Here is a 20,203-nt window from a genome sequence, read left to right on the forward strand (position 1 = left end):
GGAGAAAATGATGCAATCAGTATCAACCCCACAGATTGGCAAGAGCCAGTGGCTGCGTAACACACAATGTTTAGTTTTTTTGGGGTGTGTGGGTGTGGATGTGGGTGGTGTTGGTGTGCACTGTTTGTCTGTGTCTGCACTAGAGAGGCAAAAAGGGCTTGTCAAGCTCTCTTTGAGACCGAATGACACTAATTTGCATGGACATTCACTTGTTCCTTTTTTCCTGAATAACAGTAACTCTCTCTCTCTCACTCTCTCTCTTCCTCTCACCTCTCTATCTCTCTCTCTCTCTCTCTCTCGGACAGTGTGCTGTTTTGTGGTTCACAAACGCTGCCATGAGTTTGTCACCTTCTCCTGCCCTGGAGCTGACAAGGGTCCTGACACAGACGTAAGTCATTATGTCCAGAATTTGCCTGTATGCATGCATCTGCGCATAAATGCACTCAGCAACATAAGGTGTAAAAGTTAACCGTCCTAGCAGTATGTCCCAACCTCAAGCAGTTCTTGCTCACTTTCTTTTCCCCACACAATACACACTTATAACTTTTGCCCCTTCTTCAACAGCTGTTTGCATCAGCTCATCAAGTGTGCTAACATTGTCCCTCACTGGCCTCTGTGGATAGGGAAGGATGGTGTTGGCGTTGGAGTGTGACTTTTCTGCTTCTTGTCTCAGTTTAGAGTGTGTGTGTGTGTGTGTGTGTGTGTGTGTGTGTGTGTTAGAGACCCTGTACTAACAGTTAATTATCACCCTCACTCTTCCCTCAAGCTGGCAGTACAATCCATCCTTTGTTAGATAATGGGTAAAGTCGCATGCAAATCTGTAGAATGCATTGTGGGTGTGTGGGTGTGTGTGCATATGTGTGCTCACAAACAGTAAACTTTGGCAGACAACTATGCCACAAACACACACACACACACACACACACACACACACACACACACACATACATACAGAGGATAAGCCCCTATTTTGTCCCATCAGCAGTACTTGCTGCAACTCCCGTGTATGATCGCAAATGCAAACACAAAGAGCCAATTAGACGCTGCTGTGCCTGCGCTCCGGCTTCCCCAGACTGAAAGGCCTGCTAATGAATGTTTCCTCGCTAAGCCAATTACCAAACTCATACAAAGGCACGCAGACACACATAAATTTTCGGTCATGTTTACACAACCTGCCTTAGTTTTATTCTAAGTCTCACCCATTTAAAAAATTGCAGTAACAATATTCAGATTGTTCAGTGTCCCTTCACAGTGCTATTGTGATGGTGTTATAGATATACAGATAGACAAATGTGGAGGTAATGAAAGTTGAATGGATTTTCAAAATCAAATCTGTTATGTTGCAGACATTCGACTCATTTGTGTGTATCAAGACCAGTTTCTTTACCACCGGCTCTTCCTCTCCTGCTCTCCCTCTCTCTTTCTCTTTCTCTCTCTCTCTCTGTCTCTCTATACTCACCCCTATCTCTCTGTACCACTCTGTCGGCCTCTGTCTATTTCTCTCTATCTTTCCCTCACAGACACACTCTTTCTCTCTCCCTCTCACACACACACCTGCACCACCGCGCCTTTCATGTGTTCCCTGTGTCAGTTTAGGCCTTTCTGTTTCCAGTTTTCCCATTATCTATCCACCGGCTTCAGCAAAATGTGGATACGGAGTACACTGGGGATTGCCCTCTTTGAATACCAAATGGTGATTTGATGTTAGTTCATACACAGTAATCTTTTCAGTGCTTCAGACTTGAAGACTCAAATTTGAGAAATATTTCACACAGCACAAATCTGCAAGGACAAAATGCTTGACGCAGATGTAAAAGAGGAAATAGTGTCAGTGAGTGATACCTGGTTAGTTTGGCCCCAGCCTTGTGATCCTTAAGCATGTAATATGATGACAGAAAGGAAGGAGATTCACTGAACATATTTTAGATGGACGTCTGGCTTATCATACAAGTTCTGCCTCTCAATTTCCTTTTCTATGGAAAGTGTCAATGGCAGGCAGCACTCCTGCACATGAAATTCTGAGATTGGGAGCTAAACAACACGGGCGTTGAAATCATTTGAATTTTGCTGCTCATTTGCATAAAGTTGACAATTCTGCACTTCATTGAAATGACATTTGAATGTCGCCAGGCAGCAGGCCATCAGATCGAGTATGTCATAACTCTGAATCTGGAGATCAAACTTTTAGACTAGGCAAGGAGGAGCTAAAATTCAAATACATTCAGAAAGCATAATGAACTGCTTTCGTGTAAGAGGAAGCTGTCTGAAGCATTTCCACCATGATAATTCACGACTGGGAGGCAGAAAGCAATGACAGTCCAGCAAGAGGAGACTTTGGAGCGATTTCTCAAAAACTGTGTGATCCTTTAATAAAAGAGGAGAAGATATGGATATTTAGGAAAATAAAGAGGATTTTCTGCTTGGGTTTGAACCCCAGACGGTTTCATGATTTTTTTTTTTTTCCAATGGCCTCAAATTGAGTGATGATGACTCACCAACAGCCCGACATCCATCCGTCCATCTCTCCATCCATCCCTCCATCTCCCTGTCACTCCCACTGCACTCCTCCATGTGTGTGTATGTGTGGCCCTCAACCCCTGAATCAGAGTGGTGTCATGGCTCTGAATATGGAATATCTGAATATGGCTGGGGGGATCTGACACACACACACACACACACACACACACACACAATCTCCCTCTACACATGTACACACGTTCTTTTTTCACTACAGTTGTGACCTTTGTGCCAGCATGAGTGTGTGAATTGCGTCATCTGTCCGGCAGATGCTTTGATCCACACACACGGAGAAAAGAGGGATGTTCACATTAGCATTTGAGTGAAAAGTGCTCTCTCTGTCCCCCTCCCCTCTCTCTCTGTGTCTCTCTCTCCCTTCTGTCTCTGTTTTTCATTCAGCACTTTGTGAAGCGTAGGCGGTAGACTGTATAGTGCTGTATTATCAGTCAAGGATTTCTCTTGAGCCGGTGAATGAAAGTGACTCACCCATAGAGAAACAATGCAGGTTTCACAACCAGGTTGCGTGTGCATTATAGGCCGGACCTTTGCCCGGATCAACTCCTGTGAAAATAATTGTATTTTGTGATTTTGCTTCATTTCAGCGACAGATTTGGATAGTGTGAAGAGGAGATTATGCTTTACATGCGTATATTGCTGTTACTCTCCTTGGCAAATCCTCTTTTGAACCATCTGTCTTTTGCCCTGCTCATTACAAACACAGCTGTGGAGATTTTGCATGTGCTCCTTATCGTGTATTTTAGATGGCTTTTTCTCTGCATGTGTTTGATATATCACGTGTCCTGTATTTTCAAATCAATGTGTTCTCCAGTCTCCATTGGTGCCGACTTTGAGTTTTGATGTCTCAAAAATAGAAATAAACCTGTTGCATGTCTCATTTTTTGCACAATGTTTTCCTCAACCGAGGCACCCCAGGTAACCCGTCTCTGAATTCCTGTTACTACCTTAGATACAGTGTCAAAATCTGTTTTCTGTTTAGGTTCACAGGGTATTTATCTCATCTATGCCTCTCAAAGTGATCAAATCCTCTTCTGAAGTGATCAAATGGCAAGAAACCGGCTTTGGCATACTGCACAAAGACAGTGTTTATTTAAAATGACATGGCCAGACATATGGAATATTTTGATTCCCAGCCTTTACTGCTTATCTAATGTTTTTTTCCATGACTTTTGAAAGTGCATGTCTTTGAGGAAATGTTCTGCCCTTACATAATGGAAGTCAGAGCCATAGTGACGCTATCATACAGACGTGACACTTACAGTTCCCGCTCGGAGTAAACATCGACATGAACTAGTAGAACATCCACCCTCGACCGCCTGTTCTTCATTACACCAGTCCGCCTCACCGTGCCAGCCTGCTGACACTCTGACTCCGCTGAAACCTACACTTTTGAATTAATTGGTGTGACAAGGAGAGCAAGTGGCATCGTTAGCCATTGCCTCCTATATCTAGTGATGGAAAAAATGAAGAAATCAAATTCCTTTAGGAGTTTATTGAATCGCAGAATACAGATTTGCATATTCATAAAGCATAAAATGGTGAGGAAAATTTCACAGCGGTAATTTTTGTGAAACCTCGAAAACAGTCCAAGTCCAAAGGTGCGTGATTGTCAGTATTCAAGTTCAAGTTTTATTTAGAGCCCTTAATCACTTTACAGTCTTGAAGAGCTAAAAAAGGGAAAAATAAAATAAATCTTAGGAATGAACAGAGAGAGGGAAGCCCCCTCCTTGCCGGCCAGGAGGGAGTGCCGAGTGGGCAATTATTAAATCTAATCAGCTAAAATTAAATTATTAAGTCTATTAACTCTCATAAGAGGTTTTCAAGTATAAGATAATGAATCATTTTCGGCGTCAGCACTCTTTCATAGAGTCTTTGTAATTCCCACTTACAAACATTGCAGATGCTATTTAAAGGAGAACAACTGATGATGGTGAAAATGAAGGGCATCAGAAGGCAAGGGATAGCAAGTCATGAGTCAAATGATGTGGTGTGTAACAGGCATATTGCAGTGCTAGGCTATACTCCCCTTGCTCACAATGTAGGCTTAAGTTAGCTTATTGTTTACCTTGTGTAATATATGACTCATATGCAGAGTATTTAATCTCTGTTCTTTCTTAGGAAGCATTACATTCGACTTTAGATTTTTCTTAGTGTCACGAAATGAGCAAGCAGCATCGCTCAGTCTGAGCTTGAATCCCCAGAGCAGCGCTTGTTGTGGATGATCTACCTATTTGTGCAGAAAAATAAGAAGGTTGGTTTATCGCTCTGTGCACAGTACCTGTCAGCTGTCATCTGCCTGTCGTCAACCTGCACAGAAAGAGAGTGAGGGAGAGACTCAGCAGCATCAGAGTGAGAGCGATGAAAAGAGAGGAGCTGCAACATGATTCTGCATCACTTTGACACATTGACAGGTAGAAGGCTGAAACATGGCAAATCCCTTGTTCCTCTCCTCTCCCTCCTCTAGCTGTTGGCAGTTGTGACAGCTGAGTCCTTTCTGTTCCCTCAAGGGTTACAGCCTCTTCACCTTTTGCGATGTGGAGGACACTATTCCCGCTCCAGTGCTTGGTCACCTAAAGTTATAGAGATATGTAGGTGCCGCATATTTTGTTCTTTTTATAGCTTCTTTTAAAGAAATGCCTACTTAAATCACTGCAAGTGACTGAGGATAAATACACTTGATGATTACGTGTGTGTGGCTTTCACCTAAACAGAGCTGTGAAACGATATAGAACATTTCAAACTCAATTCCTAGACTCAGATGTCAGTGTTTCCCACTGCGCATAAATCAGCTACTTAGGTAAAATTAGCCTTGCCTGCTCTAATGCAGGGGTTTTTAAACTTTTTCATGTTCTAGACACTTTCATTAAGCTATGAGCCCCCATTTGAGGTGATTTTGCTCCTGGGTACCTGATTTGAAAAGATTTTGTTTTGTGTTAAGTATTAATTTGTTTAGATGTGACACTAGCACACTGACAAATAGATTCAAAGTAGTGAAATTAATGTGAAAATAATCATTCATACATTGCTTTAAATTTCTAGTTAATTAAACTTTAGTGAAATTAAGCTATATCTCATTTCGCTGAGAACCCCATGTAAGCCTTTTAAAGATCCCTGAAGGTCCTCAGGCCCTACTTTGAAAACCATAGCTCTAGGTAGACAGTATGCAATATTTGTTTTCCTAGGATTGCAAAGGTATGAACTAAATGACCAACATTAATTTTCTGTAGCCTTTCCCTAATGTGCACCATGTTTGCCTAACCCTACCCTTAACCCGAAAAATTTACCGTTAAGCCACAGTGGCCACCTAAAATGTAAAATATGACTTTGCCATCCTTGGAAAAAAACATTGGTTATATAGTACATCTCTGCCAGTAACAGCCACATCTCCCATTAGCCTGCCAGTCTCAGGCCATTACCCTCCCAGCAGCTCAGCAACAACCTGCAGCAACAGCTGGGGAAGCTAGCTAACATGCCTACCACAGCTCCAGTGACTTACACAATGTCAAATCTCTCCACATGTTAATGCTGAAGTGCACAGAGAGCAGATTACAGCTTAGAGGGTCAAGCCTCGCTCAGCATGTCAACACGTGCTGCCGAGCGCGGGCCAAGGGCCGCAGGAGCTGACGTATTAACTCGATGTAAACTCTGTAGAGTTTGTAAAAGTCAGAGAGGGCAGCTTAAAAGATGGACGTCTGTCTGTCTGTCTGTCTGTCTCTGTGTCATTAACCCAGAATAACAGACTGGACCTTAGATTACAGGCGCTGAGTTGTGATTACGTAAAACCAGCACATTGAGGGGCTGCAGACATGAGGCTGCTCTTTAGTCAAAATCACAATCTGGCCGATTGCAGTGTAGTAGGACCACGCAACATTACTTTAGGCTGAGCAGATGTCCCAGACTGGCACTGCCCCCGGAAAATTTCCCCAGATTGCTCTTTTCCTTCTTCTTCTTCTTTTTTTTTTTTTTTTTTTAAACTTTACTGCTATCAGATTGACTGCTTCATCAGAATCTTATTTAAAACACATATGGGTGTTTTTTTAGTGTCTCTAAGCACCAAGATTTGTTTAGGGCAATTTTGTTTTTGTTTTTTTTTTTTTGTTTTTTTGGCAGTGTTTGAGTGTTGACTGCTACAGCCGTCTTTATTGTTTTCTAGCAGTATTTCAATTCAATAGTGCAACTTGCATAGGTCTTACATTGTAGTTGTGGAGTACAGGAAATAGAAGTATATTAAATGAGGTAATAGAAAATATTACAAATGACACAAATTTCAAAGGGGCACTGGATTAGGTGTAGGGAATCCAAATTTACAGTATCAAGCATTTATTCAATTTGCTTCACAATCTTGTATTTTTATTATTGCGAATCATTTTTGATGAGCCGGAAATAGGGAAATATTAGTCAGATGAGGTTGGTTTTTAATAAATTACTGTAGTGTTTCACTGAAAACCTGTGTAAATTAAGTTGTGTAATATTACAAAGTATGTTATGTTGCATTGTGTTGTGCTGGAACAAGTTAAATTGCCATTGGAGTCCTGTTACTAATATTCAATTTGTATAGAACCAGCCATATTCACTACATGTCTATATGCCATTTTCATTATTTATGAAATGCATAGCAGAGCCCGTATTTGAATAATCAAAAACGCTTGAAAACTCACAGGTGTCTAAGCTGCCGCCATCGAAGCAGCTGGCAAATACAAACAATTACATAAGCGGCTGATTTAATTACAGATATCAAACTGCAATCTGCGGATATCGGCCCCATGTCTGATTACGTAAGACAGGGTGTTAGTTTGCTAATGAATTTTGGGGATTGTTGACGGCATGCTGGTTTCCTCCTGCTGTCCCAAGCCGGGAGAAAATGACAAGAAGGTTGAGAACTGGGTAGATGTGAGGCTGTGGAGTCACGGGGGGGATGTGTCGCCGTCATCGGCACATATGGAAGCAGAGCGACAGGGAGAGGATTTGAACGGGGTAGTCCAATTAACTTTTTTGTCACAACAAATAACGGAGCCAATACCAGCTGCATGCATCAGCTGGGTACTGTAGCTTCGTGGAAAACACTGTCTGCCTTTTGCCTGAGAATTGCGTGTGCTATGTATGAGTGTATGGAAAATATGCAAAGTAGCAAATTTTCTCTGGAAACATGGCAATCGAGTGTTATAAATACATCTGCAGATAGCTGGCTCTTGTTATGGCTGTCCCTGGTGTGTTTACCCCCTCTTCCTGTGCTTAAGTGTGAGTGTACACAGATCCAATATACTTGGTGTCAGACGGTCTCTTTTTAGTGCTGTCGATGAGGTGTGGAAATGAAAACATCACACTTTGCCTAAATGCAGCACGTCCAAATGCGGGAGTGTGAAGAACACTGTTTGTGTGACTGTCCCCGGGCTGTGCTGCACAAAGAGTTACAGCAGTGATGGAAAACACTCTGTCGGCTCTTACTTGCAGTCTGCTTCTCCTCACAGATTCACCGCTAGGTCTCGCTGCCCTTATTATCTGTCATCCAGCTCCAGTCATGTCTGAAAATGGCCGCCTTACCAAAACACACACACAGTGGGGCATCTGTACTGTAGCACAGCCGCCAACTGTCTTCTGCAAATGCCTGCCTGTATATTACGCCGGCCCTGGTCTGTGGCAGAGCAGAGGGGAGGGTGGGGCACATTAGAAGCAGTCTGCTCGGTGAACTAGGAGGCTAATAAACCTGCAATTTGCCACTCACAGCTGGCATTTTGTTTTTCGATACCGACTGTGTGTCCTTTTCGGTGCTTGCATCGCTTGAAGAATGTTTTCCTCAGAGCAGTTAATATTAATCTGACTTGTGAAAGCAGCGTTTCCACAATTTAATTAATTTAATTGCATTTAATGCCGTCTGCCATCTGTGTATGCAGAGGAATAAGAGTAAAGAGGCTCACATTTATCTTTCATAGCTCCAGGAAGACCATTATATCAATCCTATAGCCCTTCATGTCATGGACAGAAGGTTTGCCCTACTTCCAAAATTCCCTCTGAATGCCTCTGTGGGATAAAATGTGCTGATGTGAAAATGTGCTGTGGTATGTGGTCTTTTTTTGTTGTTGTTTTTGTTTTTTTCTGTGCATTCAGTTGAAGTACTTTTAGATCTGATATAGAAGGTATTTACCTTGCATTTACTGCAGGTCTGCACATTTGTATATGCTTCGATAGCCACACTTATCTCTCGGAGATAACAGCCTCCTATTGTGCCTGCAGATCCGATTTGACAGGCCAAGTTTGACTGTCCGTTCCTGTGAATCCAGTGCTGAAGAAACGTCTCACACTACATCAAGGCTGAGCTGTTGACAGATTTTTGAGAAGCTACTGAGTTGGTCTGAGAGCAGGAGGAGACGCTGCAGAGGCACAGATTTAAGATCAGTTTCCTCATCTGTATTATTAATTTTAATAGTCGAGTGTAAAGTACAAATAATTACCGCAGATGACTGTTAAGCAGAAGCTGCTCCATGCCTCAAATACCTGCCTAATTCAGCAAATTAGCACGTAATGACTTGTGGTAATCTGTTTTTGGTAGTGGATATTGGGACATGCTAGTTAACTCGCCATCTTATCAGGACAACTATGTCTCTGTTGTTGCACACAGTACTTGCTAACTTCAAACAGATAAAACAGGGAATTGCGTTGACAATTATATGAAAGAGCACCAACGGACTCCCACACTCTCCATTGTGTGCTTTTGTGGAGAAAACATGTTTAATAGTTACTGTTATGTAATTCCATTTGCATGCATGTGTTTGTGTGTGATTATATCTACTGCATTTTTCTGTGTTTTAAACAGCGTGCATGATGAGTGGCTTTCTAATGATCTCCCTTTTACGTATTAATGATGAAGCTCATTAAACTCCACATGCAACCCAACAATGGCAGGAAGCTTTCTGCATACATAAACCCAAAAGACCTGGAGAAGAAAGGCAGCGAAGGAGGAGCAAAAGAGTGGAGCAATTAAAAAAAAGATGTGATTTTACAGAGAGCTTCGGCACAGCAGCGAGGGCCAGTGTTAATAAAGTTAAGGAATCGTGAAAAATTATGATGGTGCAGCACAGCAGAGAGCTACATAACATCAGTGGACATTGAAAGTATTACAGCCTCAGGCTTATTTCAACCCACGCAGCATTTCACATAGAATGCATGGCTCCAAAGCGTGTTTAGGTGACAGAATCGAAAAAATTAATGGAAAAAAAAAAAAAAAAAAAAACCCACAGAAGAGATTGCACAGAAGAGATCATTTTCAGCATGGCTGGCACTCTGAGTAGCCCCAAGATATTTTCAGCCCAGCATGGCCAATACATTACTTATGGAGGGTAATTATGGTTCTATTATCGCTGAGATAAACACAGATACTATTTCATCTTGGACTGAGCCATTTATCTTGCTTATCAACATGTCCAGCATGCCAATTATAGTTATATAGAGTTTCTCATGAAATGTTAATTAATGGGAGCAGCTCATGGGTGGACGAAATTTCATATTCTCTGTCGAATAAGGGGAAGCCTAAGTGCGCCCACACTGTTACTTGGCTGTCCTGACCATTTTGGAGTGAAGGGATGTCTGGCGAAAAAAGAAATGCTGGCAGAGAAAAAAGTGAAAATGCAGGGGTGGGTTTAGAAAAAAATTACAGAGAAGGGAGAACAACTAAAGACCAATAGTGGCATCAAGCCAGAGGGAGGTTGGGGATGCTAATATGGGCATTTAGCTCTCTCAGCAGCAGACATCCCATGACTTTTACGTCCTGTAAAACAGAGTATCTTAAATGGTGACATCCACCTGCACTAGTGGGTGTTAATTAAAATTTCAACCAATAAAACCTTCACAAATCAGAGAGCTGTTGCACATAAGGGCTTTTAAAGGAAGAGGAAACTATAGGAGGTGAGGGAATCAGTAGATAATGGACTAAATGAGGACAGGACGGAGTTTTGGATGGAGGAGGAGAGGGTGGTCTATTAGATTTTCTTCCCAGAGATCATAAGTTTTGTGAAGAGGAGAAATAGGAGGTAATGTAGCATACAGAGGTAGGGCAAAAATGGGAAGGGAGAATTGTAAAAGTTGAAATTGTAGGTACTTGAAGGATTCTCCTTGCATGAAGGAGGAAAAATAGAGCAAAGGAAGTCCGGGAGCTGGAGGGCTTTTTACCTGCAGGACGAATGGAGGAGAAAGAGGGTGGGGGTCTGTCTGGGGGCACTGGAGGTGTTGGTGATTTATAGTTTTTTATATGTCAAAGGGCCAGTCCCTGCCAGGCTGTGGTAGGCAATAGGAGGACCAGTAATCAGGGCACAGTGGAGCCGCTGACTAATTAGCTTAGCTGCGCTGCATCTACTGCTCTCATGAGGAGTCCAATAGGCTTGTTTACCCGCTGTCACGCTCACACACACACACACACACACACACACACACACACACATACATACATGTACACAGTCACTCTCAACTGGTGGGTGGCAGTTCTATAGTGGACTGCAGGCTGATCCTGTGTGGGCTGCAGGTATGCAGGTGCACATCAAACAATAAAAAGCATCCATTTACAGCTGACATTCAGTGCAGCACTTTTACTTTGAACTACTAGTTCCCAGTCCAGTCCAGTCCCAGTCCATTTTTTCCAAATATATATACTTTATAGTTAGGTCAGTATATAGAGTTAGTATTTGGACAGTGACACATTATTCATAATTTTGCCCTTGTACACCTCCACAGTGCATTTGAAATGGAGTAATCAAGATATGATTGAAGTGCAGACTTTCAGCTTTAAATTACAGCCAGTTTTATACATTGTCACCCCATTTTCAGAGGCTCAAAATAATGGGATAAACCATACATAACATGCATAACTATAATTAGAACAATTATATTCAATATTTGGGGGAAAATCCTTTGCAGTCTGAGCATGCCTGAAGTCTGGAACCCATGGACAGTTTCTTCCCTCAAGATGCTCTGCCAGTTCTAAAAGGATAAAAAAAAAACATATTTTTCCATTCCGTATTGTGGTATATTCTGAGTGCATTTTTAAGAGAATATGAATGTGTATTATTGTCCTATTGCAACGCCCAGTAACTATCTTAAAAAAAAAAAATATGACAACAAAATATAGGCCTAAAAAAATAACTTTTTGCATTGCAAAAGTAATAAAACTAGATAAATAAAATAAAAACAGGCTGGACAGAACTCCCAGCCAGTATTTACAGTCAGGTGTTAGTCAGTTGCATGAACATCTCAGTGAAGACAAAAATAAACCACCGAACACACAAATAACTTTACTACAACTTTACAATGCATTTCACCTGTTGCCTAGAGTTTAGTGGTGCACTGTTAAGTGCTGTTGCCTCAGCAAGAAGGTCCTGGAATCGATTCCTGGCTGGCCATTGAGGATGATTTGATATGTGATATATATGAAATGATAGCTGAGCGGACTGTGGACTGTGACATATGACTAATAAAAAATAAAATAAAAATGTGAATCTTGAGGCAATACCAGTTGAGAACCACTAATTTACACTTACAGTATATACACACACAGTCTGTGAGAGAAAGTGTAGGATGATGAGTGTTTCAGTCGAGGTGCGGTGCATCCCTCCACGTGCATGAGCACACTTGTGTGCATGTACACGTGTTAATATCGCCACTATTGCCAGTGTTGCTGCGTTCTCCAAGTTCTGTGTGTGCCTACCTCCTGCTGGGCCGTATGGTGTGCTGATACTGTGTGTGTGCATGTGTGTGTGTGTGTGTGTGTGTGTGTGTGTGTGTGTGTGTGTGTGGGCGACCTGCCCTTCTCTCTATCACATTCATCTGCTCTCTCTGCTTTGGTCCCTGACAACATTAGCGCGTCCTCTCTTTCCCTCAAAGCCCAAACTCAGAGTTAGTGGAATAATAATTATCATCCTACTGAAGCCGCTAATGCAAAATCCCCAAAGCAACCGTGCCTTTTTTAGTGTTGTTGTAGTGTTCTTCCTGAAAATCAATGTTTCTTCAAAAGTGACATCATGAGGAGCTAGTGGATATGAAGAAAAAATTCAACCAATAGAAACATGACATTTCTGAACGGCCCCAACAGAATTCTGGGTAAGACACGCCCGCTTCAGGTCAAAGTTATGGTTGGGTGAGGGCTTTCTCTGATACGCCCACATGGTTAATGTATGAATTATGGTTGGGTGAGGGTTTATGCCAAGCCTGTTTTAGAAAATGGGCAACAGACCAACACATTTTGTGACCAATCACAGTGCTGGTGGGCGTATCTTGGGATCCGTCCTGATGACCCGTTGGTTTACACTTTTGAAAGAAGCCTCTCTGTGTCAAGCCCGTCCCAACAACTTGTTTCAACAAAAAATACATAAAATTAGGGAAATAAAATATCCTCAAAATGCTGCTTCATTATGATCATTTATTGCCATTTCAGTTACAGAAAATTGATCATTAATAATCCTTAACTAATGAGATTGTTTCATATTTTACACATCTTATTCAAATTAGAATGCTTACTGTAGCTGACAATCGTTCAAGTGTCCACATGTAGTGAAAAAAGTGCAGTTAAATAATGTTGGTTCTCAAATCATTACGTTTATAGTGGTAATCATGATTAATAATTATGATCACAGACTGTAGGAATTTTCTCTTTAGCTATAATGGCACAACCCTAATAGTCACATCATTTACATGCACATTGGATCACATGTGTTTACCGCACTGTGATTATTCAACTTCCCTGTGTACGTATACTCTCCCCTCGCTCATGTGCACACCTAAAAATCAGCATAAAGGCATGCATGCCACAATAATCTGGTTTCTCCAGGAGAAATCCAGCCATCTTACATTGAGTTCTCTTAGTTTTCTCAGCCTGATTATTGAATTGGACTTGAGAAAACAGGGTAACTGCCCATTCTAGGCATATAACCCCATTACTAAAGTGCATGTAAAGGCGAGTGAGTGTGTCTCCAGGTACCTCTCTCAGTCAGGTACACACTCTCACACACTCTCTCTCTCACACACACACACACTGCTGCCCCAGAAACGTCAGTCTGAGCCAGTGTTCCTCACTGCAGTGCTTTTGAAGATAGGAGTTTCTCAGACTGGTGGATTCTCCAGGAGTTCAGCTTCCCTGTCATATTTACGTCTCCCCGGCCTACTTGTTGTGTCGTGGTGACCCAGTGTTCTCCTCACACGGGTCCACTGGGTTCTCTGCTTAGTTCAGCTTGTTCTGTTTCTGTCCTGAGCTGCAACGTTGGATTTCAGCTCGGCTCATTGCTTGGGATCGCACTTTTGGGACACTTGTAAGCGGCGGGGACCCGGAGCAACTTTGACATTCTTAATTCCTAATTGATTATTTCACGTGTTGTGATACCACATGTCGGATTACACCCTGAAACCTTTCCGCCCTGCATTTCCTCTGCCAGATAAAGCAGAACCGTTGAACTGTTTTTCTCGTCAGTGGCCGGAGGTGTTGAATTGCACGATCATTATCCTACTTTCTACAGATTGCAAAAGAGGCTCCTGACAAAGCGCCTCACATCAGAGACTTTTATTTTGTTTTTAATCATCCCAGACACACAAGTGCTTGTCACTGAATGTAAGTGCTGAATGAACGCAAGCTCATTTAGCACAGACAAGAGTAATGGTGGTGCCAGCTCCTACTCCCCACTGAGGTGAAGTGTAGACATGCAGGAAGATGAATAGTCATAAAACTTGCGCTCTCAGCAGGTAAAAGACCTGGAGTGGCCTTTTGGGAAGAGTTGGAAATGAAGAAGCACACCGCAGAGACTAACCTGATTTAAGAGCTTAATGTTTGCTTGTGAACAAAGCTTGATTGCTGAGCATAATTTCATAAGGCTCATATTGTGATTTTTTTCCCTCAGTTATTAATATGCATAATGCTGCCTCTGAGAGCAGATTGTGGATAACGGAGGTGGATTTAGTGTTATCTTGTATTTTCTGCAAAGGTTTTCTTCTCATTCAGATACCATTGTGATGGCTGCCGTTCTTCGTCTTTGGCATTTAAGGAGATCCTACCATAAGTCAGCAGAGCGAGGTTTACTTTGTGGCCGGACACACTAATAAATGAGAAGATTAAGGCTGGATTTCAGTTTGATTTAGCGTTAATTAAATCAGATTGGATATACTGTATATACTCACACCGACTGGACGGTTATTTGGAATTTTTTCACAAAAGCACCGTGCCATCGGAGGCTCTTGCCCTCCTTCCCTTACGTGAACTTCTACACTTCATCTGTTCTTCAAGGTCATCACTTCATTCCTGCACCTTTTGCAGTTTTTCTTTCATTGCTGTTCAGTCATCACAAGCACAACAGCAAAGACTGACCAGGGACATGAGACTTGCTTTGTTGTTGTAACTGCAGCTCTCACTCAGTAGAACAAACTCTCCCTCTCTCTCTCTCACACACACACACACACACACACTCACACACACACACTCACACTCATACATACTCACATTGCAGGTGTGTCCTGTCTTAACCCCTGACTTCATCCAACACTGTATGTTAAAGGTAATTGATCTGCAGGCGTAAACAACACTCTCTTATAATCCATGCTGAGTGGTTGGACTATTATTTTTTACCAAACTTTCCTGTCTATGGAATCAGATTTGTACCAAAAAGATCAAACAAAAATTCATCAGTATCAAGGAAAACACTAATTTGAGAGAGAAAAAAAACAGTGATGCAAAAAAAAAAAGTCACCTCAAAAGTAAAACTTTTAACTTGCAAACAAATTATTTGTTTAATCAAGCAAATGACTGGCCTTTTATGTTTTTGATAATAACACTGTGGACTTTGCGGTTACGCTGCCAGCTCTCTCCTTTGCGCTGCCTGAATTTTTGCAAGCCCGCATGGCAATATGCAGTATGTGATGAACGAGTAAAACTTTAACCTGAAGTATCCTTGGAGCAGAATGAAGGCCGAGCTGAGGTGAGGAAGTCATCTATACACTGTAAGCACTGAGGAGTAATGGAGTCATTCAGACGAATTTATCAGATGGGAATTGTATGAATAATTTATAGGCCTATAGCAGGTGTGTCTGCACAACTCTGACTGTGTGTGTGTGTGTGTGTGTGTGTGTGTGTGTGTGCGTGTGTGAATCACTGTTTCCATTTGTGCCTGCTGATGCCTGTCCACCCATTCTCATGCATATGTGCCTTAGTGTGCTTGCTCTGACTTATGTATTTTCCTGTGTGTGTGTGTGTGTGTGTGTGTGTGTGTGTGTGTGTGTGTGTGTGTGTGTGTGTGTGTGTGTGTGCGCGCGTGCACACACAGACAGACAGACTGGTAAACAGTGTGTGTCTGAGAGCAGACAGCAACCAGGGAGCTGACCTATTCCTCAGACTTGAGGCGAAGGCAGCTCAGTGTTTAATGTCACCACCAGGGAGGGACCACAGGAGAGAGGGAGAGAGAGAGAGAGAGAGAGAGAGAGAGAGAGAGAGAGAGAGAGAGAGAGAAGGACAAAGAGAGTATTGTCAAGGGATGCTGCTGTGTTTCCCAAAGAGCATGTTCATTCTCCCTCAGTATTAGCTGACTGCTGTCACTTTCAAGCCTTGAAGTGCAACTTGTTGAGTTGTTCAGTAAGACTTTTGCTCATGGATGCATCCTCCTCGGCCTTTACTAAAACTCCCAAATGAAGTCCATTGCAAGTACAAAAACAAAATGCCAAAAATAAAAAAATAAAAAAATACCGGTGAAATAGCTTTCTGTAGTCGTGTGAGGCAGGCTGAGACAGATAGTTTGCTCCTATTCAGGGCAGGACGTCTTATATATTCAACCAGTTTACGGTAACACATTTTTTTTTTTTTGGCCAGCCACGACTTGTTGCATCTCTGTGTTGCAGAATACGGCGTGCTAGCAGGAAAGGAGAGCAACCAATTTCCCTCTGCCCAGGGAAAGTCACGACCAATCATGGTAATCTATTTTCCCCGGGCTGCAGGGTGGAGGTACCACGCTGAGGTTTCTGTCTGCCTCTCTCTCTCTCTCCCTAACAGCGCTGCTGCGCTTCGTGCAGCTCCGTCACCTCACAGTCACTCCTCCCTTCCTGTCTTCCTTCCTCTCTTTCCTCCCTCCGCACCATCTTCATTCTCCGGATCATCAAGCACTTGAAGGTTATGTAATGCTACACTTTCAAAAAAAAAAAAAAAAAAAGAGGAGAGAAAATTGCCGTAAAACCTTTGGGATTAGTCCCCTGGGTGTATTTAAGGTGTGCGAGTGTGTGCATTTACATTTGTGTGGATGTGTGTGGAGTGTGTGGATGCATGCGGCATGTACGTGTACCTGTGTGTGTGTGTGTGTGTGTGTGTGTGTACCTGTGTGTGTGTGTGTGTGTGTGTGTGTGTGTGTGTGTGTTACCTCCACTGTGTGCACATCTACAGTATTTTGCCAAAGGATATTTGGGGCAAGAGGACTGGATGACTCAAGATCTCCCTCCCTTGAGAACATCCTCAATAGGCGTCCTACTTTGTAGTCTCAGGTAGAGCAGAGTGACGCATCTGTGTTCGCCACACGCAGCCTCGCTGACTTGCACGACTTTGGAAGAGGGAAAAACCGGGAGTGAACAGAGTCCTCTGATCCCGTCTAATCGTCTGAGACAGGCAGACATGACTATACTTACATGACCTGTTCTGCTCTCCTGTGCTCTTTTGTTGTTGTGGTGGGGGTTGTTGTTTTTCCCAGAAAGAATTTAGAGATTTTGTGCCATCTGCTGTGCGGCACAATGTGCAGATAGATAAATTGTTTAAGAAGATGAAACAGGTGCAGGCACATCTCTCTCTAACTTTCTTTTATCCTTATGGCGGCTTCTTTCTGAGAGCGGTGAGCCCTTTAAAGCTGAAATCTGTAATCCATCATTTAGTTGGGTGGGTGAGTGGGGGGGAATAAATATGTTGAAACACGGCAAAATAAAGTAAATGGTATCAAGGTATCAAGAAAATGGCACTTGATTTAAGAAAATTCTGGAAGCATTGATTAGCATTGGAAACAAGTGGGATTATCTCACTCTTATTCCATTGGTGTATTTTGTTTCACTTGTTTGAAGAAAAATGAGATTTCAGCGCTGAATATAAGTCTAAATGACTTGATAAGATACTTTGTCAAAAGTATCAATTTGCATGTCTGTTCTGTCCTGGTTAACAGTGTCAAAAAAAGGTTTTCAACTACTTTAAACTAGGGCCGAAATATCATCAATCATCAAAATATTATTGAAATCGCAATATGGCCATATGCAATATCCAATTACAGGAGGTGCAATTTTTTAATAAAAGTAAAATTTGTGACAAAACATTGTGGCAAATAAAGGGTGATGGTGCTACAGACATGCCCTGGCCTACAATTTGTATTTTCCAAATAAGAAAACATGTTTGTTGGGTACAGACCCCAGCAAAAATCACACCGTCATCATTTTAATAACTTTTCCTGTGAACCTACAGTCACATCAACCTAATCATCCCATGCTATTTTACAGTTTAGACATGAGACATGCTCTCTCATCCTCGCTGGATGTTTCACCACTGCAGCAAGAAGTTACACATTTCAGCTTTAAGATCTAATATCATAATGCCTTTAAGATATCATAATGCCTCTTTGTATTTCTCATTCTCTTATTCGCTTTTTTTTCTGTATCCCCCCCTCCCCACACACACACCTCTATCTCCCGGTGCCCGACTGCCTGTGACTTGTCTCTTGGTGAGAATGTGCTGATGCAGGCCTAACTAACTCACACCACGTTGTCCTCCTGTCTCCATCTCCATTTCCCCCATAGAGAGATGACAGGAAGGAGGCTCCCTCCTGATGGTTGTAACTGCTGTGTGTGTGTGTGTGTGTGTGTGTGTGTGTGTGTGTGTGTGTGTGTGTGTGTTTGTGTGTGACTCACCTCACACCAACATATGAGGAGGAGGAGGAAGAGTAGGCACCAACAATTCCCATCATCACTCTCATCACTTTTCTTTCTTTTTTTTTTTTTTTTAATGAAGTAACACAGCAGTGGAGGGACATGCCACACATGTTCATGCATGCAAGCAGTCACACATACACACACACACACACACACACACACACATACACACACATACACAAAGTGAACTCCAGGTTCATCAGCGGCTGCAGCGTGGGAGGACGACAGCGGGACACCTTACACCACACATGAAGTTGAACCACACACACTCCCTTCTCTCTCATTTGTCCTTTCCTCTTTTTGTTCCTTCCTCTCCCCTGTTACATTTATTCTCCTCCCCTCTTTCATTCTTTACCTCCCCATCTGCTTTCTCTTTTTCTTATCTAGTTTTGCAGCACGTCGCTCCTCTCCGCTCTCTTTACCTTCCCTCGCTGTCTCTCACCTCTCCTCACCCGCCTCCTTCCTTTCCTCCCTCCATCTCTGTAAGCACAGAAGCCCTGTGGCCTCATTAAGCTGTCAGCGATCTCTCCTGCCGTGGCCGTGACCGCCAAATCATTAGTCAGTCCTGTCTGAGACGCACCGCCTGACAAGAATAGATCAGCCCCCAAACCTCTAATGTTCTCTAAATGTCCTGAATGCAATCAAGCCAGCACAGACACCGGCGCCGTATCAAATGATCGATCAGTTCAGCCGCGGCATATTCAAAGCGATGTGTGTGAAATATTTATGTGTTCAGATGAAGGGCCCCGTAAGTGGCCATTTGTGTCATCAATGGATTGATAATATGTCACGTGTGACATGTGAGGATTATTTCTCCTGGATATTTATGTCCTCATCAGACATTTCTTGTACCTATCATTTGTTCTGACTGAAACAATGTCACAGCAGGGTGTTACCTCAGGATCATGACGCTGTCCTTCTAACTGGGCTCATGGCTTCTCACTGGCAATTTTCATGAGACTGAGACAGAAGGGAAGCAATAAAATGAAAAATAATAATCATAATAATAAACAACAACAGCCTGTGCTGGATATGTTCCTTTTGTTTTGTCAGCGATTAAGCTGTTGGAGAAATTACATTGCTGCATCTTGGGGTCTGAGTCAGGCTGCATCATAGTGGCAGAAATTATCATTCTGATTATTTTGCTAATTGTGATTACTAATTGTGATTAATTATTTATTATTTTTCTTGTCAGTATTAAAATTTGTGTTTAGAGAGAGTAGAGCTTGCACACTGGGAACACATCCATAAACTTTCATCAGACAAACTTGCAGCCCTACAAGGTAGGTCAAAATTATCAGAAGTGCTTATGCAAACATTGATATTTGATGTATTACTTTACATGGTGATGTCAACTTGTTATTGTTTGCCAAATGATAAATAATCATGATTGCTTGTCTTAGTTTGTGGAACAAAAGTCAGTTTATTGCGCCTTCTTTTCACTCCTCCTGTCCTACAAAAGAGTGACTTCATCGCTTTGTGGTGCAGCTACAAGCCAGAATCTGTGCTTGTTTGTCATCCCGTGGTTTGAAACCAAAGTATCTCCAAAATGCAGACGATATACACCATTAGGAACTAAAACAACACTTTATACATTCAGGCTCAGGTTAAAAAATCTTTTCTAGGAAACACTTGGCCAATCCGTTCTTTCCCACTTTGCTCACTGCCACATTTTTCCAAAGATGGTCTTCTTATATCTTAACTTTTGCTTTGGTCAACAAAGGCTGAAATTTGAATGTAAATGCTGGATTTACTACACCCA

The 20,203-nt window shown here is 42.3% G+C and overlaps 1 protein-coding gene across 2 annotated transcripts in view; it reads left to right on the forward strand.

Moving 5' to 3' along the window:
- prkcab (protein kinase C, alpha, b) overlaps window positions 1-20,203 on the forward strand; it is a 114,833-nt gene that overhangs the window by 37,983 nt on the left and 56,647 nt on the right. For both annotated transcript variants that reach the window (XM_030057930.1, XM_030057931.1), the window contains exon 3: window positions 306-388. In XM_030057930.1, coding sequence (XP_029913790.1) covers window positions 306-388 — 83 coding nt within the window. The remainder of the gene's footprint in view (window positions 1-305; window positions 389-20,203) is intronic.

This window comes from Myripristis murdjan, chromosome 8 (assembly GCF_902150065.1).
Source record: "Myripristis murdjan chromosome 8, fMyrMur1.1, whole genome shotgun sequence".
NCBI lineage: Eukaryota > Metazoa > Chordata > Actinopteri > Holocentriformes > Holocentridae > Myripristis > Myripristis murdjan.